Source organism: Protomyctophum bolini (genome assembly GCF_963924005.1).
Source record: "Protomyctophum bolini genome assembly, chromosome: 1".
Lineage (NCBI taxonomy): Eukaryota > Metazoa > Chordata > Actinopteri > Myctophiformes > Myctophidae > Protomyctophum > Protomyctophum bolini.
In genome coordinates this window covers 51,348,388-51,374,711 of record NC_137862.1, presented here as the reverse complement: position 1 = coordinate 51,374,711, position 26,324 = coordinate 51,348,388, and the positions used below count along the sequence as shown (strand labels likewise).

General features: G+C 42.6%; 1 protein-coding gene across 1 annotated transcript in view; it reads right to left on the bottom strand.

The window, feature by feature from the left end:
* The window catches only part of LOC308312882 (protein kinase C-binding protein NELL1-like), a gene marked incomplete at both ends in the record, with an annotated part of 297,622 nt that overhangs the window by 23,771 nt on the left and 247,527 nt on the right, over nucleotides 1-26,324 (bottom strand). Inside the window, one exon of the mRNA XM_080759648.1 lies at nucleotides 8,985-9,125. Coding sequence (XP_080615774.1) covers nucleotides 8,985-9,125 — 141 coding nt within the window. The remainder of the gene's footprint in view (nucleotides 1-8,984; nucleotides 9,126-26,324) is intronic.

The following is a 26,324-nucleotide window of genomic DNA, read 5'->3' as shown; positions in this document are numbered from 1 at the left end:
GTTTGCTACTGTGTGGCTTATTTATAACCCACAATGTTTTCAGATACATATTTTAGCATGCTGAATACGTTTTAAATGGACGTCACCTTGAATGTATTTTGTAAATCTATTTCCAGAGGCGGATAGAGACAGAGTTTTCATTTCCGGTCTAGCAACCTAGAACCATTCATACGTTGGCGAGGAGCGTGATCCATCGCAAACCACCGAAATTGGACGTCTATAGGCAACTAGGGGTGTAACGACATAGTAACTGCATCGAAAAATCGATTTTAATTTCAAGAATCGAAGTATATCGAAATGAAAACAGCAACATTGACTATGTATCGTTTATCGTATTGTGTATAGTTACAACAACCCCTATAGACCAGTGGTTCCCAAAGTGGGGTCCGGGGACCCCCAGGGGTACCTGAGGGAGTTCCAGGGGGGACCCATCTATTTTGTTCATGTTCATAAAGTGCTAAAGTGATTAAAGCAGTGGTTCCCAAACTTTTTCATGTCAAGGACCCCCAAATTGACACTACTTAGCCTGTGGACCCCCATTTGAAAATATATGCCAGGGACCCCCATAAGAGAAGACGTACACATTTAGACGTCTACATTTAGACGTCTACATTTAGACGTCTGTATACTGAGTGCCTCCTCAGTGCCTGCCCAGTGTCCCCCAGTGTCCCCCCAGTGTCTCCAATAGCAATACAAGAGCAATAATACAAATTAATCTTAATGTATTAATCTTATTAATTAATTAATCAAATTAATTAATTAATCAAAATTGCGGCCTGTGCCCAGCACCATGCCAAAGCTTTTTCCTGCAGGAAACACTGCTTGTGGTTGTAAATATATTGTTATCCGTGTTGCGAGGATGAGGGGGTACCTGGAAAAATATCTACCCCAAAAGGGGTACCTGGTCCAAAAAAGTTTGGGAACACCTGCTATAGACAACGCAGTGAAGGGTTGGATTTGATAGGACGTGTTTTAAGCATTATGTTATGCTTTAGCTATTGGAAAAATAGCAGATCTACAAGCGCTACGAACTTGTAGGTCTGCTATTTTTGAAAAATCGTGAAAACGTGCCTCAAATCTTTTGAATATTCTTTCAGAGTTTTAAGTTTTAACTCAAATCTTTGCTTCTGGAGAGGTCCCCTGGAAGTAACAACATATTTTCAGAGGGGGGTCGGCGGCATATTACTATATAATTTTTGGGGTCCTTGACATGAAATATTGAGCATGTGATGCACCACTGATATAGAAACATTAGGTTTTTCAGAAAAAAAGGCATTTTAAAATGTTTCGGCCTAAATGGGTTAAAGCATGCCAGGGACACTGCGTGCTATGTAGGCTACATCTGAGCTCCGACATGGATACTAATGGCCTGTTGCTGTACATTAAACAGAGACAGATGAAGCCATTAGAATGTGGGTTCATACATGTTTTACATAGGGAAAAAGTCTTTGAACTGCTGCTTAGTGAAATAAACGGCATCTCTTTGCTCTCTCTCCCTCCCTCTCTGTCTTATCTCTGTTCAAAGAAGTGGGGCATCGACTACTTTTCTGTTTTCTCATGTCTTATTAGTCATAATCGTATTAATATGAATAATGAAATATAATAAAAACTGTGCTTAATGGTTTATCTGCTGTTTCTGAACTCTTTACATATTTCACATCTGTGATTTTTGGCCTCCCAGCATGTGAAATTGGCTGGTGCTATATACCAGGGCACCCATCCAATGCAACAATAGACTATGGAAAATCTGGCCCAGACCATTAATTATTTCCGAACCTCAATGCCAAGTCTCTCAGCAATGTCATCTACCATAAGGAATACAGTATGAGTTATGTGTTCAATGCAGTTCACACATTATGAACTGGACTATGTAGGTCAATCCATCTACTATCTAATGTGCTCTTTAACAAATGAACTGCTTCTGAAGGAAGGTTCCGCCGGTTGGAATCCAACCGGCAACTGCTTCTGGCATAACGTTCCGTCTGTTAAGCTTTATTGTTGATATCAAACCGGATCGCTGATTTATTTTCTTTTTTTTGGCTCTGCCTTTCCTTCTTTAGCGATCCTAGACCGGATTGCGCAGCCGCGCTGCCGTCCACCTCCCTTTATACAGGCTGACTAAAAAGCTGAATAACTCAAAATCTACAGAACTCTCCATGGTTTGGATAAAACGTGCGATGTTCGGAGGTCTTTGCTGATTATCCGGTGATCTAGATGGGAACACTGGCGCTTTCTAGAGCAAGGACGCAGGGCTTCATTTTAGCTCGCTAGCATTGACGCTATTTATTACGCATCTAAGATGGCCGCCCCAAACAGGATGTGAAACCAGCGTGTGTTACACTAACAAGCGGCTCGGCAGTCTGCGAGTCCGTGTCCACCAGGTGGCAGCAGATGGGTTAAATAGTGGCGAGATACTGTGCTGGGAGAATTACACACCAGACTTCAGATGAGGTCTCTGTGGCACAATTCCCTTGCTGGCTTTTCTCACTCCCTCGAGATAGCAACAATTTGCCTGTCCACACACCTCACTTTTTTTTAAAGACCATTACGGTACAGTATAGTTGCATACTGTACAGTGTACAGTGTAATGGGTAGATTTGGTACCTACTACCTACACATTGTGGCCGCTGGGCATGAACATTTGTGTTGTCATGGACGCATAATATAGTGCCACTTTGTTGCCCCAATCCTCAACTGCAGCTTTCAGGACATTATAGCTACCGGTATATTTTCTGTGGTATTCCTCCAAGGCATTGCATTGAGCATGTCTGCATGCAGGATGCCACATTTTACAAGCCTTCAAGTCTTCAAAATAGCGAGCAGTTATTGCTGTTAATGAGTCAGTGGTAATAAACTCGCAAATGTTGCTTCACCCCATACTTTGTGCTGGGAGTAAGACACAGCACCAGATATACACTCTGTATCTGGTGCTGCTGTATAGAAGCCAATTTACCTGTAGAATACAGAAGGCCTCCAAAGGATCCAATGAAAAAGATACCCTGGACATCAAAGAGTTCTTTGGCCAAGTGTGTCATGCCGTCTATTGGCAGCTCTGCTCTGCTTCAGTCTTATCGTCAGGTGTTCCAGCCGTTGAAAAGAATGAGACAATTATCCATATCCATATTATTATTATTATAAGCCCCTGGGCATTGGCACACTGAGCCGGTTATCAGCACTGACGGAGCAATCCCACCTGTGCTCTCGAGTACAAGTGCCAAATGCTATATATAGCTACTTTACACTCAACTTAAACGTCCCTTGTCTTTTTCACCCTTCTTTCTCTCGCCGTTCCCTCACACCGCTGTGCATAGACTTCTTGGGAAATCTATCAGGCAGCAGGCACAGTTTAACGACTGCCGTTTCACTATATCGTACTTTAACTTGCCTCAACCTATTCACAGAGAGAGAGAGATAGACTTTAAGCTGCCTCCACCTTCTCGCATGCAAAACGTTCATTTTTTTTGGTTGACTCGCAACAGTTTGTGTGGAACAGAGAAAGAGAGAGAGAGAGAGACTTTAACCTGCCTCCACCTTCTCGCATGCAAAACATTATTATTTTTTGGTTGACTCGCGACAGACTGTTTTTGTGGAACAGAGAGAGAGGGAGAGAGAGAGAGAGAGAGAGAGAGATAGAGGATCCTGTTGAATTGACATTTGTACTTATATTCCCCTTTTGCCTCAGAGTCTATTGCACAGTGGGAGTAGGTTTGCAGGATCCACTGTTACAGCAACATAATGTTAGCTGGCTGATGAGAAACGTACACACGTACGTGCACACAAAAGCACACACACACACACAGATGAAGACCGACACAGACACAAAGACACACGCAAACACGCGCGAAAAACGAAAATGCATTCCCCTACAATTACGCCGTGCACGTATATTAATCAGAAGCAGTGTCATTAGTGGCGTCTTTTAACAACATGCAAATGAGACTCATAAGTGGTGTCCCTAATCGTGTCGTGGAAATCATATTTCATGCTGCGAGTGTCTTTGTTCAAAGCTCATGATCAAAGCGGCCACAAACAAATCTCTTAATGTCTAATTAGAACTGTGACTGATGGCTGTGTGTTTGCGACTGTGATTTGTCTGTGCGATCTGAAAGAATTGCAATGGTTGGAGGTATTTAATATGCAAGATAGCTGATATTAATGATTATTGCGGGATTTGTTATGCAGGATATGTAATTTCGGCGCAAGGAGTTTCTTATTGTTTCTAGTATAGCATTTTTCTATTTTCTTTACTCAGCAATTACCTCCTCATCTCTTATCTCTCTCTTTTTCTGATGTCCAATATATATTTTCCAATTGGATTTGGGGCAATTTCTTTTATAATTTGAAAAATATACCCTCTCTCCCCTGGAGGAAGATATTATCGCCTAATACTTTAAGCAAATCTGAGGCCGTCTCTGCCAACAACTCTCTCTATACTTTCCCCCTCAAGTAACCCTTTTCTTTTCAACTTAATGTATCTCTCGTCTCTCAGAGGGTATTAGCCCCACTCGCTCATCCTTTCTCTTGAACAGGGCTTGCCAAACGCTTTCAGCTCGAGAAGAAAGGAAGAATCGTAGTGCTCCCCAGGACACAACTTGCATCACATACCTTAAATCAATTCTATAGTATTGCTATAAAACCCCACCACCTTTGTTTGATTAGCCATAACTCCACAATGCTATAAATTACTGGCTTGTGTGTACAGTGTGCTGTGTCCAAATGCAACACCCATCCATCCATCCATCCATCGTGTCGGGTCGCAGGGGCAACAGCTCCACCAGAAAGCTCCAGACATTCCTCTCCAGAGTAACATTAGTGAGTCCATGCCTCCATCTGCGCCTTGGTCTGCCCCCCGGGGGTCTCCTCCCAGTGGGACGTGCCTCGAGGACCTCCCTATAGGGAGACGCCCGAGAGGCATCCTAACCAGATGCGCCTGAACCACCGAAGCTGGCTCCTTTCCAGGCGAAGGAGCAGCGGCGGCTCTACTCCGAGTCTCTCTCTCCCGCGTGACTGAACTTCTAACCCTATCTCTATAAGGGAGATGCTGCCAGCCTGCACCCGTCGGAAAGAAAACTCATTTCGGCCGCTTGTATTCGCGACCTTATTCTTTCGGTCATGACCCACACTTCATGACCATATAGGTGAGAGTAGGAACGAAGATTGCTCGGGTGGACAGAGAGCTTTGCCTTCTGGCTCAACTCTCTTTTCGTCACAACAGTGAGCGGTACAGCTACTGCCTGCCGCTCCGATTCTCCGGCTGATGTCCTTCTCCGTGCTCCCCTCACTCGTGAATAAGACCCCAAATGTGCAAAAACACAGCCCAAGTCATTACATTGCAGGTGAAAAATAAAATGTACAGATGGAGGAATATTGAGATCTACACACGCTCACAGAGGTATAAATTGAATACTAGCATGCAGCAATATGCAAATTCTCATAAAAAAAAATATATATATATTTTTTTGATTGGGAACCCCTTTTGGCGTTTTAAACATTATGTTGTAATTTAGCTATTGAAAAAATAGCAGATCTACAAGCTCATAGCGCGCCACCGAGTGGCGCACTACGAGCTTGTATAGGTCTGCTATTTTTGAAAAACCGTGAAAAAGACTAGAAAGATTTCATCGTTTCTTTTATCAAACACTCTCTGCGGAACGGGGGGGGGGAAAAGCGTCCATGCATGTTGTCTGTTTAAAATCAGATTTTATTATTTAACTAACTTGTGCTGCTATATTGTCACACATTCAGCCGTGACAGAGTGGAGCGGAGGATGGAGTGGTTAATAATTAAGCAGGCACTTAGATGTGTAACCGTGCCTAGCACTGCCTCCTGCATCATGCATATCCAACATGGAGTCGGTTTGTCACAGCACGGCAAACAGACAGGCCGAGAGTCACGGAGACACACGCACGCACGCACGCACGCACGCACGCACACACGCACACACACACACACGCACGGGTCTGAAAGGGGACATCGTAATGCCTTATATTTGGCATTATTTGGCTTTTAAATTAGATGCAACTGGCAAGCATTTCCGGACCAGTTTTAATTTAGTCACTGCAGTCACTGCCCTGATTTGTGGAAAGATCCGAAATCAGTGTGAGAAAAATTTCCATATTATGGCTCTTCTGCCAGTTATTCGGGCATGCTTTGAGTTGCGCTTCACGGGTTAATTATAGGCCAGACCGTTAAATTAGCAAAATAAAATAAGGACCCCAAAAATATATATCTTCAAGCTGGCTGAATATTACAAACGTCGAGCACATACGTCTACACATAATTCACTCTCCTCCAGATATCTGCCGTGGAATTTACTGAAGATGAACCCTATTGGTTTTGGTGACCCCGTGCCCTTTCCTTTAGTGCCACCATGTCCACTTACACACAAAGGTATGTCAAAATGTAATGTACGTATATGTAGCCATGACAATCTGCCCATTCCGCCCAACACAAGGCTGTTAACTTCTAGGGGGGGTCCCCGTGGACCTATGGGGGTCCCTGGGCGACCCCCCCAACACAATACTGTAGATACAGTCTACAAGGACAACACTGAAATCACAAAGGCTATGCAATTAATGTCCAATCAGCCGATCTACAAGCTCACAACCGCTCATGTTGCGCAGCACATCTCATTGCGAGGTTTCCCCGAAGGTTATACTTATACTTTCATTTGAATGCTTCGATTATTTTAATCCAATACCCACATATTGTATCACATTTTGTCCACAGGAGAGAAACGCACAATGAGCATTATGCTTTATGCATCATCAAATTTGACCAAACCGAATAGTTTAACTCTTTATCTTTAGTCTAACACAACCACGCAGACAATATAGGCTACATGGCACCGCAAAACATCGTGGTTCATAACTTCAAACTTTTTTCGCTCGTGCATTATTCTACTGGAAATGCATGAGACATGAACGCAGAATCAATCTATCTCGCGCCACCTTGTTTTCGAACTGAAGTGGGCAAGTGGCTACGTCAGTAGTCACTGAGTCAGACCTTTGCTGGTAGAACAGATCTACAAGCTCACCAAGCAACGCTTGCAAGTTGCAACGCCAAGCAAGGCCAAGCAACGCTTCACCGTTAGCTTGTAGATCTGTTCTATTTGCATGCGCAGTTGCGCACACATGCATACCAAGTACACTCGCCAAGCAGGGTACACTTTATATATTAAAACACTATGAAAAACAAAATGATCCAAACGTTTTTTCTCATTGCTGTCTGTCTGTCTGTCTGTCTGTCTGTCTGTCTGTCTGTCTGTCTGTCTGTCTGTCTGTCTGTCTGTCTGTCTGTCACGCACGCACGCGCGCAGACATGTCCACAGATATTATATATATATATTATTTGCAAAGTTAGTCAGCCTCAATTATACAGCAAGTGCTGAGTTTGCAGATCTCCGCCGCGACACTCGCGTATCAATATCAATCGACAAAATGTGATAAAATATGTGGGTATTGGATTACAATAATTGAAGCAATCAAATGAAAAGTAACCTTCGGGAAAGTGCAGCCTCATATTTCGGGGACAAATGAAGGCGCCGTGGACCCCCGTGATCCCCAAGGGTCCACGGGGAACCCCCCCCCAGGGGTCCAAGGACGCGGGTCGGAGAGGCACATGCGGTGGCCCCGAAACCCGCGAGCTGGGACCCCCGAGAACCACTCCACGGGGGAAAGGCACCCTTTCAATACCACCGGCAACCTATTACATTATCGCGCACGTGCGGGCGTCGCAAACGGGTATAGCTATAGCCCCGACGACTAGGTATTTCGTCGACGCTTGCCGCGACGACATATAAAGGGGTGCAACCAGTCGCCAAATGAACGACGAACCGCGACGACTGCTCAAAACGCAGACCAATTCTTCAAATGTCATGGCATCCCGTCGCGGTCGAACTTGGACTTTGCCGTCTCTCAAGGTTAGGATTAGCTAAATGAATTCACAATGGAGTTATAGAGACATTTCCAACTCTTATTGAAACCTGCTAACCAAGTGCAGCATACAGTACGGCAAAAAGCTGCAAAATGTGCTATTTTGGGGGAACCGATAGGAATGGATTGTAAGCAAAATGTATGGATGTCAGACAATATTTCACCAAAAAAATATTTTTTAAATGCTTTCAAAACAAAGTAACTGGCCATAGAGTTACATAAAATGTAACATTCCTCCGCCTGTTTTGATTCACTTTTGATGTTATGTTGATGGACAGTTGGCATGGATAATTAATTGGCACTGCCAAAAATCTTTCTGAGAAACATTGTAAGTTTGCAATAGAAGCAACTGCAGACCGTCCGTATAAGTATTTTGGAAGAAAGTGGATACACCAAATAAATATAAACCACTGGTCAGATGATAACTGCTGGAGTCTGTTGAACATCAAAGACATCAAAGAGTAAGGCTTTAACCCATTCTGGGCGGGAACCCCTTTGTGTTTATAGCTACTATATAGCTATTGGAAAATAGCAGATCTACAAGCTCATAGCGCGGCACCGACGAGCTTGTAGATCTGCTATTTTTTTTTTTAATCGTGAAAAAGCGGCACAAATCTTTGAATGTATAATTCTTTCAGAGCGATCGAAAATCTTTGCTTCTGAGGGGTTCCTGGAATAACATATGTTTAGATGTGGGGGTCCTTGACATGAAATATTGAGCACCACTGATACAGAAACATAGGCATTTCACTAAACTGTCAGGATTTACGGCCAAGCTACACCGGGCATGTGTGCGTTTGACGTAAGCGCACTGCGTGCGAAATATATATACGCACGTACATTTTTTTGAACCGATCCTATTTTTAGAGCACGCGTAGGATGGCCCGCGGTATCCGTGCGTCTGGTGTAGCTGGTATCATTGACATATATTGGTCCTATCCAAACGCACTGTACTCGCGCAGTAAACGCATGTGCACACAATTGCCTGGTGTAGCTTGGCCGTTTTTTTTATTTCGACGTCAGGCCCAAATGGGCTAAGAGGATGCTCACCAACACAGGAACTGCCATCAAGCAGGTAGGAGCCATTGTCATGGAAACCGCTTCTACATTCACAGTGGTACCAACCAGGTAAGTTGACACAGCGGGAGTGGTTGTGACACTGGATGAGACCCTCCATGCACTCGTCAATATCTGTGAACGCGCGTGTGCACACACACACACACACACACACACACACACACACACACGCACACACACACACACACACACACACACATTAGTATTTTCAGAGCCATGAACAAGAACAGTGAAAACCCCCTTGTTCTTTATACAGTACAGTATTTGTGATGTTCCAGGACCCAGCCAATCAAACGAGACGACAAGAACAGACGCTAAATAATCCATTGGGAATCATGGCCTGATGGCCCGTGGCTCAGCGGTCCAGGCACCTTGGCTGGTAATCCAGTCTGGCAGTGTGGCCGTGGGTTCGACTCCCGATACCGACGGCCTTTACTGCATGTCACCCCCCCATCTCTCTCTCCCCATTTCCTGTCAGCCTACTGTCTGTCCCTCTTTACAAAAATATTAAATAAAGGCGAAAGCCACTAAAAAATAAAGATAATACATTAGGAATCAAACTGACTGACAATGGACCGTTCTTGGACAGAGATTGCTTCACATTCACAAGCCAGATGCAGGATTTTTCATTCATTCATTCAAGTTTTGTTTATTCTCGAAATTACACTGAGCAATTATCCCATTCTGACCTGAGATCAGATTCATACGAGGTTTCCACTGGACACACACTGGTCTGATTAACCCATTCTGACCTGAGATCAGATTCTAAAAATGTCGTTTTTCAAAAATAGCAGACCTACAAGCTCGTAGCGCGCCACTCGGTGGCGCGCTATGAGCTTGTAGATCTGCTATTTTTCAATAGCTAAAGCATAACATGATGCTAACACCAAAATGGGTTCCCGTTCAGAAACTCATTTTCAGTGTCGTTGAGAAATACAATATCATTATAGAAAATACATCACAATACATCAGGAAGATCAGGAAAACCAAAAAAACAAATACAAATACAATACATGTGAATTACATAGGTTTACAAATACAAAGCCAAGGACAAATTTCAAAATGATCTAAAAACAGTTGCATATTGTGGGAGTCTGTATATGGTCACCAAGGTTTTAAAACGACTCAATGTGGTCAATTGTAATGTTGTCTGCAGGTCATTCCATGTTTCAGGGCCACAGAAGCTATAAAATCAAGTTAACTTTTGGTACCTTGAATTTGGGGAAATGACTTGACCGGGTGTGGCGGGGTTCAGAGTCCCATTTCAGGAAAGAGTGGACCATCTCCAAGCACGGCTTTATACAAGAACAGGTGCCAATGCAGTTATATATATAATTAATTGGTGAGCAGTACCATAGCTATCACCCGTAATAAATGGAATCGATGAGTGATAAACAGAATCTAGGGATTTAAGAGTGGATGCTGCTGCATGGAATCCCAGTCTCTGTGGTGGTGGGCAGGAACTATAAGCATGTCACTCGGTACTCTATATGGGTATAAAGGTTGATGAAACCCTCTGACAACCAGTCTATGGGTATGTCTGAGGCTGCCAAATATATAAAAAAACAAAACTTATAGCCCAGCTCTGAGATGGTGTGTGTAAAAGTAGTTGGTCATTTAATGACCGTGGTCATAAAAGCTTCAATAATGCAGGCTATCTCTAATACAGACCACTTTTCTCTAGACTTTTCTTCAACCGCAGCTGGTGCATTAGCTCTCAAAGACGTCTGGGCTATCGCACGCACGAACGCACACACGCACGCACACACACGCACGCACACACGCACGCACGCACGCACGCAGTCGCACGCGCACATTACACACCTTCACCACATTATTCACCCCCCAGACATATCACAACATATTATTCTGTGCCCTGTATAGCAAAACACATGGCTTTACAACAATGTTGTATGCGATTGATCGCCCCGTTACTCGTTTCCTTCATGAGCCAATTAAAAACTAAATTGTTTGTCTTATATGTCCAGGGGTGTACTCGTACATCAAGCTGACTCACACTGCATATCGCCCTGTGGGCGGTTGTAGCTGCGGTATTATAGCCACGGATAACCACACTTTTGGTGGATTTGGGTTAGTCAAATATAATTAATATTGGATAAGCTGCAGGTGAAATAATGTGGGAGGTAAATTGATGACATCTACTGGGGCGGCTGTGGCTCAGGAGGTAGAGCAGGTCGTCCAATGATCCCTGGGTCGGCGGTTCGAATCCCGGCTCCTCCTCCTGTCCACATGTCGAAGTGTCCTTGGGCAAGACACTGAACCCTACATTGCCTCCAATGAGTCGGTTGGTGTGAGCTCGTCACCGTCGGTGTGTGAATGTTGGGAAGTGAGGACGCTGGCGTCGACTGTTCGCCGCTTCACCTCCCAATGTATGAATGAATGAACCATTGTAAGGCGCTTTGAGCACTTGAAAAAGCGCGATAAAAATGCAATTCATTATTATTTACTGCATCTATAGGCCTATTATAGCTTTTAAAAAGCACAAAGTCTCGGCATGCGTGCGTTAGTAATATTTTAATATTACGTCATTTTCCATCAGGCACAAATTAGACACTGCCGGCAAGGGGTCGTTCAACGCCTGTCCAAACAACAACACAACAAAAAGCAGCTATAGTGAGAGAGAAACTTAAACAAACAAACAAAAAGAAAAGCAAAAGGGAGGAATAAAAGTTTATATATGGGGGACAAGGGGGGAGCAACGGACTTGAACTCATGCTTCCTTGTGTCCAAGTTGCTCCTTTAACTAAATGAAAACTAATAATTATGATAAACATTTCGTTTGCACCAAGAAAGATTAAATAAAGCTTTGTTTAGTGTTAATCAGGGATTTGTTGATCAAGGATTAATTTTAATTCGAGTTGTGTTGCACCACTTAATTTTAAGCATACAGCTCTGTGATTAAATCCTTAACCTGTGATTAAAATCCATTAAACTGTGATTAAAACTTTAAACTGTGATTAATTCATGGATGAAACTTTGTTGTGTGTCCGCCATCTTGGTTTTGCGCTGTAAATAAACAGCAGCAGTCGTGAGCATCATTGGCGTTACTATTTCATTCATATTTGAGAATGTTTCAATTAAATTATAGTGCCTGCAGCAAAAATATATATATAATAATAAAAAACGTCTCGCTCGCTAAAAAAAACAACAGACGTATAAACTCAGAGCGCGTCACTCCGTGGTGCCTGGTAGGTTATAGGTGACACATTGAGCATTTTCTTTGTGGACCTTTAAGAGTTGTATTTGAGTACCCCTGATTCATTCTGAACAAGCAGCAACTTAAAATAAAGTTTAATTAAATAATGGCAATTAAAATGCATGTCAAATAGCTCATAATATGAGCTCATATTATTATGAGCTCATATATATTTCTCATATATTATATGAGAAATACAGCAGCATCTAAATACAACATGTATTTGGACTGTGGTCGTTAGTCCAGGTAAAAAATACAGTAAGGGGAAAAGGGGTGGGGACTCAGATTTAAATAAGTTTTAAATAAAGTATTATCTGAGTGTTATGTTATAGGTATGGATATATGATACCGTAAAAATGCTGGATCTATAAGTGTGCTTAGTGTGCCCTGCTCTATATTCAAAGATTTGTGCCGCATGTTCACGATTTCTCAAAAATAGCAGACCTACAAGCTTGTAGCGCGGCAGCTTGTACATCTGCTATTCTTAAATAGCTAAAGCATAAAATAATGCTTAAAACACCAAAAAGGGTTCCCAATCCCACCCCAACATTTAAGAACCTACCATTCGTCTAACAGCAGAATATCTGCACAATGAAACTATGAGTACGGTATAGACTCAGAGTTCTATATGAATATCATATGCTATCTAAATTATATAAATGTAACCTTTGCAGCATATACATACATGTACGACTGCGTATACGGTGCAGTTTTTAGACTGCTGTGGAAGATTAGGGAGTGAGTCTGCAGTTCTGATTGCACGATCGCGAAGTGCACCTCTTTACTGTATAGGCAGGCATTTAAGAGAAGACCGGGCGAATAATGGGAGGAGACAGGGCTGGACTGGCCACAGGTCATACCGGGCATATTCCCAGTGGGCCGGGAATATACCATAGGTATGATGATGATGGCAGGCAGGCTAATAGGTGGCAAGGCCACCAGGAAAGGTCCGGGCGTGCTGCCATTCTGCCAGTGCCATCACGATAATTTCACCCTGTATCAGTGAGTGACAAATAAACCCTCTATACAAAGGGTTGTGTAGTTAGTTGTCTGCTCAACTTTTCGGACCTCCACCACCACCACCGCATGCTTGATCTCCACCACCAGAGGATCTTGGTTCTGGCACACCAAATCAGGTGAAACGGGACTTTGCCTTTATAGTGGCAAAAAAACGCTTGTTTGTGAGTGCATGGTTTCAGGGTCAGGGACTGGCTGGAATACAGCGTGGAGATAGAGAGAGGATGCATTTTGTTTCCCATGCAGGGAATTCCGTGCAGCATGTATAGTGGCAGTGTTGACACTATACTTTCACGTTGAAAGGATTTCGTAATTGGAAGCACGCAACAGAATCAAACAAAGGCTTAAATAAGCATGCGCTCTCTAAAGAGCATTTGACGTGTGCCGACGTTTGGAGGGAGAGAGACAGACGCGCAGACCCCCCCCTTTGCCTCCCGACATAAATACACTATAGACTTGTTGTTTTTGGTTGGTACATAGACTTTTACTCATATTCCTCCCACTGTGGAGATGGCGACATATAAAAGACACTATAGGCCTAAATGCTCAACTATTTTGTTGGTGATTAAAGGGACACTTCACCCTTTTTGCAAAAAAATATATGTTAATGATGTTTAGAAGCTTTAGAACACTTTCCTGGGGGTATTTATGTGTGTAATATGTGGTTTTAGATATTTTAGATTGTAGCAGTGAGCCTGTTGTCTCTGATGTCATGGACACAGGGCTCACTTCCTTCCTGGACTACATGTTGTCTCAGTAAGACAGCTCTCCCCCCTATCCACAAGGAGGAGCAGTGCACCAAAAAAATATGGGAATTGTAGTCCAGGAAGGTAGTGAGACCAGTGTCCATGACATCAGAGACAACAGGCTCACTGCTACAATCTAAAATATCTAAAACCACATATTACACACATAAATACCGCCAGGAAAGTGATCTAAAGCTTCTAAACGTCATTAACATATATTTTTTTGCAAAAAGGGTGAAGTGTCCCTTTAAGTCTTTATTTTCTTTTTTCTACTTTCCTCCCGCCGTGGAGACGCTCATTGTGTTCGCTGTGTTGTTGGTGCGGTGCGATCGTGTTTCCACATGACAGTATATATGTTTGTTTGTCTGTGCTGTCGGCTACAATAATTAGGCTATATTATTTGGTCTGGTGTATAATTGGAAACCAACTTGTAGCCCTTCTCCAAGCCTTTTGTGTTGTTGTTTTATTGTATAGGCCTATGTGAGAGCTTGCTTGCAATACTGTATATGGGTGTGAACTTGAAAAATCAAGTGCCCCCCCCCCCCCCCCCCTGGAGACATGAAGGCCCCCCTGCTGATTATTCCCTGGATACGGCACTGCGCTGCGCTCAGTGTGCAGCTGTGCTGTGCCAATTTATGCCGCGTCTGTCTGTTGCATTCTCTTTTCTGGTCTACAGTATGTGCCAGTGTGTGTGCCTGCACTGTTTAGTGTTTACTATAAAATGTATATGTTTATGTTTATATGTCTGTGCCATATTGGAGAGGCCACTGTGTGCGCTGTGTGTTTAGTGGCTCCGTTTGACATGCTCCGTATTTGAGTGGGAAAAATCTCAACTCGTTAATGAGCTAATAGGCAGGTGAGATTTAGTGTATAGGCAGCCTACAGTAAATTTACACTATAGTTTTTGAAATGCAAGGAAAGAATAATAATGGAAACATAGTAGATTAAGCAGTCCGAAAAGACAACCTTGAACCTCCCACACAATGTTCCTTTCTGGCAATAAGCTTCTTGGTAACTCTGGCGTTCACTATCTGAATGAATTGAATCTACAATGGCAAGAAACACATCTGGATGATCACAGGCCACATTGTCCTCTATCCTCAGTTTGCCTCAAGATACAAAGAAAGAAAGAAAGAAAGAAAGAAAACACATCTTATTTGATATTGAGTTTTAAAGATACTGACAGAAGAACAGCGTCCTCACTTCCCACATTCAGACACCAATGGTGGCAAGCTATAGCACCGACTCATTGGAGGCAATAGTTGCCCTTTTGGAAACTAGCTCCTCGCACATCGACCTACACACTTCCACTCGGTTTGAGCATTCCCCTCCCATCCAGTGCCGTCTCTATGATTTATATATCTATGCTCAAACCAAGTGGAAGTGTGTAGGGCGAGTGGCGAGGAGCTAGTTTCAGAAAGGGGACTAGGGTTCAGTGTCTTGTGCCCCAGGACACTTGGACATGTAGACAGGAGGAGGAGCCGGGATTCGAACCGCAGACCCACGGATCATTGGACCACCTGCTCTACTACCTCCTGAGCCACAGCCTGAGCCTGAGCCGCCCCGTTTCACTGCAACTTCAAATTTAGAATGCAGCTAAAATGGCGGTCCCAATTGCATAATTAGGTATATGCCCTAGTAAATCAGATGTCAATTTTGACTCGCTTTACCAACGAAAATTGCATTTTAGTTGGAGGGCAATTTGCACTGCACATCTCATGAACAGAAGTCTTACAGAACCTTACGCAGAGTTACACTGACACTCAAAATGTTGCAATGTAGTCTTCTCTGTATACCCTTGTCCATTTTAAATTGGTTCTAATATAGTACAACAGACTGCATTGTTTTACAGTTTTAAATTCAGACTTTTTTGGGGCGAAACATGAAATGTGCATTTCAAACATAATATACCGGTATTGTAATTTTAATTTTCTCCCCCGTGGCATTAATTGTAATTGATTCCCCGAGCATATATATTGTTTCTTATAACAAGCTTTAGTTAGTCTTTGTGTTGATTCGCCTCATTAAAAATCCCAATACACTATGCTGTGAAATGCTGTGAAATGTAACACTAAAGTTGTTATCTATATCAGTATATTAACACGCCTTGGTTGATTGCCTGATTCTGATTGGTCATCACGACATTCTGCAATAAAAATCAGCTCAAGACTATTGTCTTCAATCTGTTCTTCAATCTGTTTTCTTTTAATCTGCCCTCCTGGGAGCCCACCAAGCTCACAGAGAAGGACCGTTCTGTTGTGGGCCTCAGAATAGAGGGGCTGCATGCAGTCAGTCAGGATGGAGGGGCTGCAGTCAGTCAGTCAGTCAGACACCGAGGGGGGGGCAACAAAACACTGTGCGTAGGGCAACACACCGAGGGGGGGGGGGCAACAAAACGTGCCAAAAAGTGCTAAGCCGACAATCATAATGACAATTTTCTCCGCGGCTGCGGCGCGTAATACGAGCGGCCGTGTGCGCGTCCTCACAAATGGCGAAGATAACCCATCTACATGAGGAAACACAGCGCTCTCGTCTGGATATCACATCCTATGAGTAGGGCAACCAAATGTCAGCGACGTCCCTGTGTGCATCGCCTCTCTGTTCATTATCTCTATTAGTCCATGTTGTGCTGTTTTCATCACTACAAGGAATGAGGGTAATCACTAGGTGATAGGCATTCAGGCACGCACGCACGCACGCACGGATACAGTGCTGTCGTATGCATGTGAATACCCAGACACACAAATACACACGCAAGGGCAAAATATACAGTATGTGGTAAATGGTGCATTCATATATAGCGCCTTTCTTCCAAAGTACTTTACAATGTGCATTCAGCCAAATCACAAACACATTCACACACTGACGGCAGAGGAAACCATGCATGATGGCAGAAGCGCGACCTGCTCATTGAGGGGAGCAGTGAGGGAAGGCCATGGGATGTGCAACTTTCTGATTCCACATGCACATGCGCAAAAAGCTTCGGGGTTGGTTTAGAGTTATGTTACACAAGGGCAGAGTGGCTACTGGGAGATCCTATATAAGCGGAAGCACGGGAGGTATTGCCCAAGGAAGTTGATGCTGTTTAGATCCGTTTCCCCCGGTCATGAAGACCGTTGTGTGACTGGTTGAAAAAGACTCGTACATATAGAACAAAAGTCACTCCCTATATCCAGACTTTCCCTGGGCGGTGTGTGCTCCAGTTACTGTCGATTTCATTGGATATCATTGGTCATCTGACCAGTTTCATTGGCTTTCATTGGATCAAATCGACAGGAACTGGAGCACACACAGCCCAGGTGTGGATAGACACGTTCTGCCTATAGAGCGCCGCAGTCCCGCCCCCTTTCAGAAAAGCGAGTGGCCCAGGAAGTGGAAGCCCCATGCATTCTCCCATCGGCACTTTTAATATAATTTATTTAAAGACGGTTACGCCGCGGACAAAGCCAATTCGGATCGTGACGAATCATGACAATGAACACAATATTTTGGGCCGATCAAATAATTTATAAGACGAAAAATAAAACAAATAGTGTTGTCTCCTGACTTTCTTTTCTTCTTTCTAATGATTTGATCGTCCCAAAATATTGTGTTCATTGTCATGATTCGTCACGATCCGAATTGGCTTTGTCCGCGGCGTAACCGTCTTTAAATAAATTATATTAAAAGTGCCGATGGGAGAATGCATGGGGCTTCCACTTCCTGGGCCACTCGCTTTTCTGAAAGGGGGCGGGGACTGCGGCGCTCTATAGCCCTGTAAAACCCTGTAAAAAGCCCTGATTGATTTATACTTTAATTGTTGCAAATGTTATGCACATTTATAATAATTATTAAAATAATAATAATACATTTATAATTTACATTTGGGGGATATCGTTCACAAAAATTAATAAAACATGTTCTAGACATTCTAATGATCACAAAAAAAACATATTCGTTATTTTTCTGGTCAAATTTGTGTTCATTTCAGCCTCTGTGGGGGGTATTTATATGCGAATATCATGACAAAATGGCATTGTAATGGCATTGCAATGAACATCAATGATGACGTTTAGGTGAAAAAAGAACATATAAAATAATAATAATGAATTCATGAATTAAAATATGTTGTAGTTTTGCAACGCTGGGTGTTACAGGCCTACGTACAGAATACCGATGCTGCCCATGTGACTCCACATACAGTACAACAAATGCAGGCTCACTTAGGGTGACCAGATGTCCCTCTTTGTGTGGGACAGTCCCTCATTTCCAATGACACCCTGTCCCACATTGTGACTGGCAGGCAATATTGCATCAGTGTTCAAATGCCCCAATAGTTTAGTCCCCTAATAGTTGGCCTTCTGTTGTAAAGCTCTCTCATTGTCTCTTCCTGCAAGATGTGGTTTTAAGCCTGTTAAAATAGCTTAAAAATAAAGCATGATTTTAAAACAAAATGTGAGACACCAGAGGAGTTTATAAATGATAGCCAATAGGCCTGTATGGTCGAATATGACATCAAGGCATTTAATACCAACTCAAGTGGTAGTTGCAAACCCAGAACTCCAGTATCAAGTGGAATGGGGGTACGGGGTCCCCCCATCCCACTTGTCCCACACAAGCGATACTTCTGTCCCTCAAATGGTCACCCTATAGGCTCACTGGGAGGAGACATGTCCTAAACATGGTTCTAATTCATATGCAGAAAGATCATCTCTAGGGTGCAGTTGGCCTCCACTTGACACCGACCTTTGACCCGAGAGGCTGACAGAGAGCAGGCATCCTGGCTTCTGTCACAGTGTATTACTTTACAATTCAGGCATTTAGCAGACGCTCTTAATCCAGAGCGATTTACATTACGCAGCAAAACACAAAACCATGGCAATACATCACATACATAAAAAGTAGTTATCATGAAACATGCGTAAACTATAAGAACGCAACCGTGGAATATCTAATCAAACTATACATATAAACTATACATACTGTACTATACTATACATACAGTGCTATGACTTTGTCGCTTATAGTATGTGTACCAGTACACATACAGTATATCACTGCAGTGCAGTGGGCATCTGTCACAATTAAGAGCATCTGTCACAATTACATCCGCTGTGTCTAGGTGTATGTACGCGTTTGTGTGCGCATCGCATACACACGCATTAGTAAGAGTGAATGTGTTGACACTTTTGCTAATGAGAACATGGACGTTAAACAGGTATTTATAACGGCAATTCAACAGGCAGTCATGTGGTGTGGACATTAAGCATTCGCCTGTGCACAATTATCGTCTGTGTGTGTGTGTGTGTGTGTGTATACAGTATGTGCATATGTGCATATGTGCGTGCGTGCGTGCGTGCGTGCGTGCGTGCGTGCGTGCGTGCGTGCATGCATGCGTGAGTGTGCCATTTGTGTCTGCACATAATACTGTATTCTGCATGTACGTGTGCATGTGAATGCATGTCTGTGAACTGTAATGCTGCTCCTCCTGGTATAATGTGATAATAATGCATACACAGGAGCCCTCAACTCTATCGGAGCAGGGGAGCCTGTATTAGTTTGAAGCCACGCCACTGTTGTTTTTGGCAGTACATTTCTATTTTAGTCATAGCCTCTTGAATGGTTCACATTTAGTTTTAGTCACATTTTTTAGTCACCTGGAGTGTTTTAGTGTTAGTCTAGTTTCAGTCGACTAATTGTCATAAGATTTTAGTCGACGCATTCTACAGTTGATTTAGTCTAACTAAATTTTGGCGGGCATTGATGCCGTCATAATGACAAATTGAAAATAGCTGATCTACAAGCCCACAACGCATCACAGCGCGACGTGTTGTGGGCTTGTACTGTAGATCTGCTATTTTCAGCATGCAACTAATTGTAAAATGAAATACTGGATATCTTGTCCACTAGTCCCTTCCTAACATTTTAGTCTAGTTTTTATTTGTTGACGAAATTGTCAGTACATTTAGTCTTATAGTTTTTAGTCATCATATAGCTTCGTTTTTATTTAGTTTCCATGTAGTTTTCGTCAGTGGAAAAAAGGTAGTCGACGAACATTTTTCGTCTTAGTTTTATAGTCGACGAAAAACAACACTGAGCCACACAGTGTTGGAGTTTCAAATCCCGGCAACAGTCGAGCATAATGCCTGTGCCTGTGAGCCTTTAGAGTGGGTCTTCGGTCCGATAAACCGACCCTTGTTGTGATCTATAGGAGTCTTAACAGCGTCCTAGTTTAATAGGTGAGGGGAACGATAACTCCATTTCCTCTCGGCAGTCTGTTCACGTAACATTACTCCTCTATTACCTCCCTTGCTCTTCTTTGCCTTGAGGGAAGGAAGCGCAGTCCACGTTTTTAAAGAACAATTGCTAGATAAGATTTATATATTTCAGAGGGTTTCGTGTGTAGGTCACGCGGCACATCGGGAGGGACAGTGATGAAGAAATGTAAGTGACACAATAACGAGGACACGCCCGAGCACTTGCTAAAAAGAGTCACGTCGGCATTGTATAATTTATGTTTTCATATTATAATTATCCCATTCTGACCTGAGATCAGATTCATACGAGGCTTCCACTGGACACACACTGGTCTGATGAACCCATTCTGACCTGAGATCAGATTCTAAAAATGTCAGTCGTTCTTCGATTTTTCAAAAATAGCAGACCTACAAGCTCATAGCGCGCCACTCGGTGGCGCGCTATGAGCTTGTAGATCTGCTATTTTTCAATAGCTAAAGCATAACACGATGCTAACACCAAAATGGGTGCCCGTTCAGAATGGGTTATGAAGCTTTTAATTCCCTAATTGCAGAGCGGTCGAGGGCAGTCTGAATGCCAGGGTTGGGCTGCGTGCGATCCTAAGATCCTGAAAGGTTCTTCCCCTGAGGAGCTCTCTCTTCAACACTGTGACAGCAGAGAGATTGGCAGGATAGTAACACCCTCGCCTGCTCCAAACAGTCATCACTCACCTTGGCTAGACACTGATGCTGCCCGCCAGCACCACTAAAACATGGCCAGTGGTGACTTCTATCTACGTACAAATATGACCTCAAAATGGAACCTGAATCGTGCCTGCATCAGATATAGGCCTATGTTATGTTCTTCATCCCGATTGAACTACATACACATTCCCGGTAATGAGGAAACCTACACAGTCAACACACAGACCTTGACAAATTAACGAGACACTGAAAAGAGTCTTCCTCCCTTGGGAGGCTTAAAAGCACATTCCAGGACTTCTTAATTAACAAAGGTCCAGGCAGAAGCTCTGTTTGTCAAGTGTATTTAGAATTGATGTAATTGAAAGAAGTCTTTATATTTATGGTATACATTTTCCATAAAGATATATTTAATATTTCCACGGTGTATATTATGAATTATTGAATGTGAATTACATTTTTACATAGTAGTATTTATTTATTTATTTTTGGGGGCAGCCTCAATGCTGCTTGTGCAATGGCTTTGTGGCTCAACTTGCACTCTTACATTATACTGTGATTGGAGAGGATATATAGCGTGAAACTACAGTCGTATGTTCATGCAGTGACATAAAAAAGTGCCCATTGCAACTTTCACATTTGTTTGTCCGTCTGATAGCAGGATATCTTGAGCAGCTGTAAATTCATTTGCACAACGTGTGGTGGAAAGGTTGTCCACGTGGCCACCGGGCCAGGGAAGAACTGATTAAATTGTCCAAACGGGGGCACGGCATGAAGGTTGGAAGAACTGATTAACTGGTCACATTGTTTCATTCAACCTACAACAGGGGCCACGGAGAGTCCATTCCCAGTGTGTAGACTATACATGAACTATATCCACGAGTTAATTCATTTGAAATAGGTAGGCAGAATACCGGTAATAGTACCCTTTTTTGGGTTTTTTTTTTATCAGGTTGTTTTCCAACATTATTACATTTGAGTCCAGTGCACATTAACCCATTCTGGGCGGGAACCCCTTCTGGTGTTTTAACTAAGCATTATGTTATACTTTAGCCATTGGAAAATAGCAGATCTACAAGCTCATAGCGCACGCTATGAGCTTGTAGACCTACGAGCTTGTAGGTCTGCTATTTTTGAAAAATAGTGAAAATGTGGCACAAGTCTTAGAATATATATTCTTTCAGAAGACTAATAATAATAATAATAATAACTATAATAATAATAATGTATTATTATGAACTTCTTCAAAAATCAATCAATCAATAAACCAAATTAAAAACAAACAAGAAAGAAATTAATTAATTCGATAATTTAACTGTCCTAAAGATGAAGGTTTGGGTGTTTTTGGTAACACAGTATATTGTGTGTGTCCTGATCTGGTGTTATAACCTGGTGTTTAACTTTTCTTAATACTACTAACTGCCTTATAAATCATCAGATTTATAATATTTTCCACCACCATGGAGCATAATTATATAGACTCCACGGAGCATAGACTTGATCCAACGAGCACAATAGCCCCTTGTTGATTTCTGTCGCTGCATTGATCATCCGTACAAACGGTCAGGAAGGGGGGGACTAGGGAGGATAGCGTGTTCCTCCACATGCGTTACGCCCCCCCCCCCTCCCTAGTGAGGCTCTTAAATGTCAGGTGAAAAGAAGCTGGTGGCTTGACGGCTCGGGTCTCGGAGGAGACCTGTGACTATCTTCACCCTACCAATGCCCTATACTGTGGGGACTATAGCAGGGACGGAGTACTCATAGAGAAGCAGGGGGACTGGGAATTGGCTTTTTTTTATTATCGAATTGGGATATGAAGGGGAGAAAATATATATTATTCTACTATCTTTCTTCCCGACCCTGAGATATATGTTTTTTCCCGTGACAATTTAAAAATATATATATTTTGGAGGCCCAGGCGGTGGCGTAACCGTCTGGGCACCCGACATGGTAATCCAGTCGCAGTGTGCCGCGGGTTCGACTCCCGAGCCCGACACGGCCTTTACTGCGTGTCTTCCCCCATCTCTCTCCCGTTTCCTGTCAGCCTATACTGTCTGGCCCTTCAAAAAACCAATAAAAGGCAAAAGAAATATCTTTAAAACGATTTTGGAATCTTATTTTATTTGTGTAATGTAACAGAATGTTGTCTCACACATTCAAGTACTGAAGGCCATCCCGTTATACTGGGCAGTTCACTTGTAAGTTGTACCTATATTTCAAACACACATCTTAAAGAACACCATTCTTGCTGACTTGTTTAGTGTGAAGTGCAGTCCCTTATCTCTCTGAGCTGCGTTACCCCACTGTCCCACATACTGCACAACAATTTTGCACACTCGAAAAGACTCTAAAAGGCTCTTTTTTACAGACTCTGACAGTTAAAAAATGAAATAGACGAGCAGAAAAGACTGAAGAGGTACTAGGTAGATGCATGCCGTAGGTCAAAACCTAACTGTTTGCTATAATGAAATAAAGTAATTGCATTTATTGTTTTCACTTTACTGAATTAGGCGACAGTCAGTTTCAAAGTGTAACAAGCATTGTAATGACAACTTGACAAGCACTGTAACTTGTAAGTGCAAACTTTCTAAATTAGCAGCACCTTTTCTTTAATACATAACCAAAGTTTATCCCATTATTACATGTCACGATGACAACATAATACTAAAAGCTATAAATGCATTATGACACCTAGAAACAATTGCAAGGCGGTCCTTTTGCTCAGAGTCTGACATCATTGCCAAAAACGATAATAATGTACGTTAGCTACACAGGCTAACAAACCCTCCTGTTTCTGTAGCCTCTGAACTTTATATCCACCAGAGCCTTCAAAGAATTTGACCAGGTGTGTCCATTTAAAACGAAATCAAAATGCCATGACACCATTTTATCCTATAAACTTACTGCACTGTGAACATTTGAGGTCATTATACAACAACTGAAAACCTCCTCCTACTGCCTTGACATTCGGCCAACATTTAGACTAGAGGACGATTCTACAAATGCCTTCTAAATCCTGACAGTTTTCTGAAAAACCCATGTTTCTATGTCAGTCATTCTCCAACATTTTCATGTCAAGGAGCCCCAGAATTATCTGCATTTGGATGGCAACCCCCATCTGATAAAATGTAGCCTGAATAATATCAGACCTGAATTTCACCAGCCACCTTAACCCATTTAGGCCTGACGTCGAAAGAAGCAAAGATTTGAGTTAAAATGTTCATTCTGTAATAATATATATATTCAAAGATTTGAGGCACATTTTCACAATTTTTCAATATAGCCTAGTAGCCAAAAAGTGAACCCGAACATGTTTAGTATGGGTCCCCAGCATGTTTGTAGGCCATGCCCACTGACATCATCACTTTGTGATGACGGCATTGGCCGTTTTTAGCCCAGTGAGTGTTTCTTTTTTGCCAAACTAATGCTTGGAATGGATTCAGCATCATGAAAAAACCCCTATTTTGACATGTCACATGCTACATAACGCATGATGAAATTTTGAATATTTTGCCTTCTATAGGTTGTAATTGGTATGGTCACATATTATGCCAATTATGAAAATTGCTCAACATAATGCAAGTTAGCATTCAACAGTTTCTACATGCTGGGGACCCATACTAAACATTTCTAACATAAAACCTTATTGGTGTACTCAACATGTCCGGCTTCACAATGGGGCTCTATGGGCTGGCTACTAGACTAATAGCTAAAGTATAACATAATGCTTTAAAACACCAAAAGGGGTTTCCGCCCAAAAATCCCCATATATCAAGATTTAAAGTGCTTAATTTTCAGCAATATTTTTAAAAAACGGGTACGTTCATTCATCTTCAGTAACGTTGACTATACTGTAATAGTGTCTTCAAATTCCTCCCCAAAAACAATCAGACTTACTAATGCCAATAAAGTGGATTATATCACCCCGGTTCTTATAGATATTTACACTGGATCCATCTATGTCTGTCACAGTCTGTCAGTGTCTGTCTATGCGTTGTTTTATTCTTTATTTATCCAGGGAAGTATAGCTGAGCACAGGGTGCTGTGGGAGCTGACCAGTACAACCACAGTCTTATACTGTTGGCCACTATAAGCAGCTCCAGGGGGAGCAGTTGGGGGTTCAGTGCCTTGCTCAAGGGCACTTCAGCGGTGTTGGGTGAGTGACGACAATCACTCCTCTAACCCTTTTAGGCCACCACTGCCCCTGTGTGTGTGTGTGTGTGTGTGTGTGTGTGTGTGTGGGTGTGTGTGTGTGTGTGTGTGTCTGTGTGTGTGTGTGTGTGTGCGCGCGTGCTCGTGCGTGAGTGTGTGTCTCTTTGTGAGAGGGCGTGTGTTTTGGGCATAGGCTTGGCTCTAGTTCCCAGTTTGGCACACCTGGTTCCAGTTCCCTAATCTCCCTCACCTGCCTGGCATCAGCTAATCATCCTCCAGTCTATCAATGTATCTTCTCCCCGCGCCGATGCCAGATCGTTTCACAACCTCCGTGCGTGGTAACGCTTCTATAGTCAACCTCTCTAAAGGCCTATTCATAGTCTGGATTTTCGGTGGTGAGGTGACCACCGCTCCGGTGGTGAGCTGACCACCGGAGCTGAAATAACGTTGAGCGGTGGTGAGTAAAAACAGAGAGAAGGGCTGGAGCGGTGGCGGTGGTTTGCTCTTCACCGCGGCTCGTGACGTCATGTTGTAGTTCGGTGGTCACCCCACCACCGAAAATCCAGACTATGTATGAGCCTTAAGACTTTGGCTTTGTTGTATTAAATTCTGCTTTTGGGTCTGCCAGTCTTTACAAATCGTGACAATGTCAAGTAAAAAAAAATGCTTTAATGGAAACTCACATTATATATCACAGGAGAAGGCAGTATTAATTCACTAATTAATGTCAACTAAATCAAGTGCATGATTCTAGATATAAACCATTGCATTTATATACAACTTGTGTACATGGAAGCAGATGCAAAGGAGGAGGAATGTTTCGCGGATACAATATAATGAGATCAATCAATCAATCTACTGCGGTTTCCCATAGCAACCAAACACACCAATTAGGTAATATAATTGGATGTTGGCAGAACTCATGATTGAAAGACAGATAACAAGGTGCGTTCACTGCAGTAGGGTGCGATACTTTGTCAATAAATAGATTTAGGCTAACAGTATAACATATATAAGTAACAGATGCACCACTAAAGCAACGATTTGAGAAAGCCGCGATTTGAGTTAAAAACGTTCCCTCTGAAAGAAAATGTATATGCAAAGATTTGCGCCACATTTTCACGATTTTTCAAAAATCTTATTTAGATATTTAGATATCCAAATATCTAAATAAGATCTACAAGCTCTGTGTGAAAAAAACCCCAAAAGAGCTTATAGAAAAGCAAAAAACACTTCATTATTATTATTATTATTATTATTACAC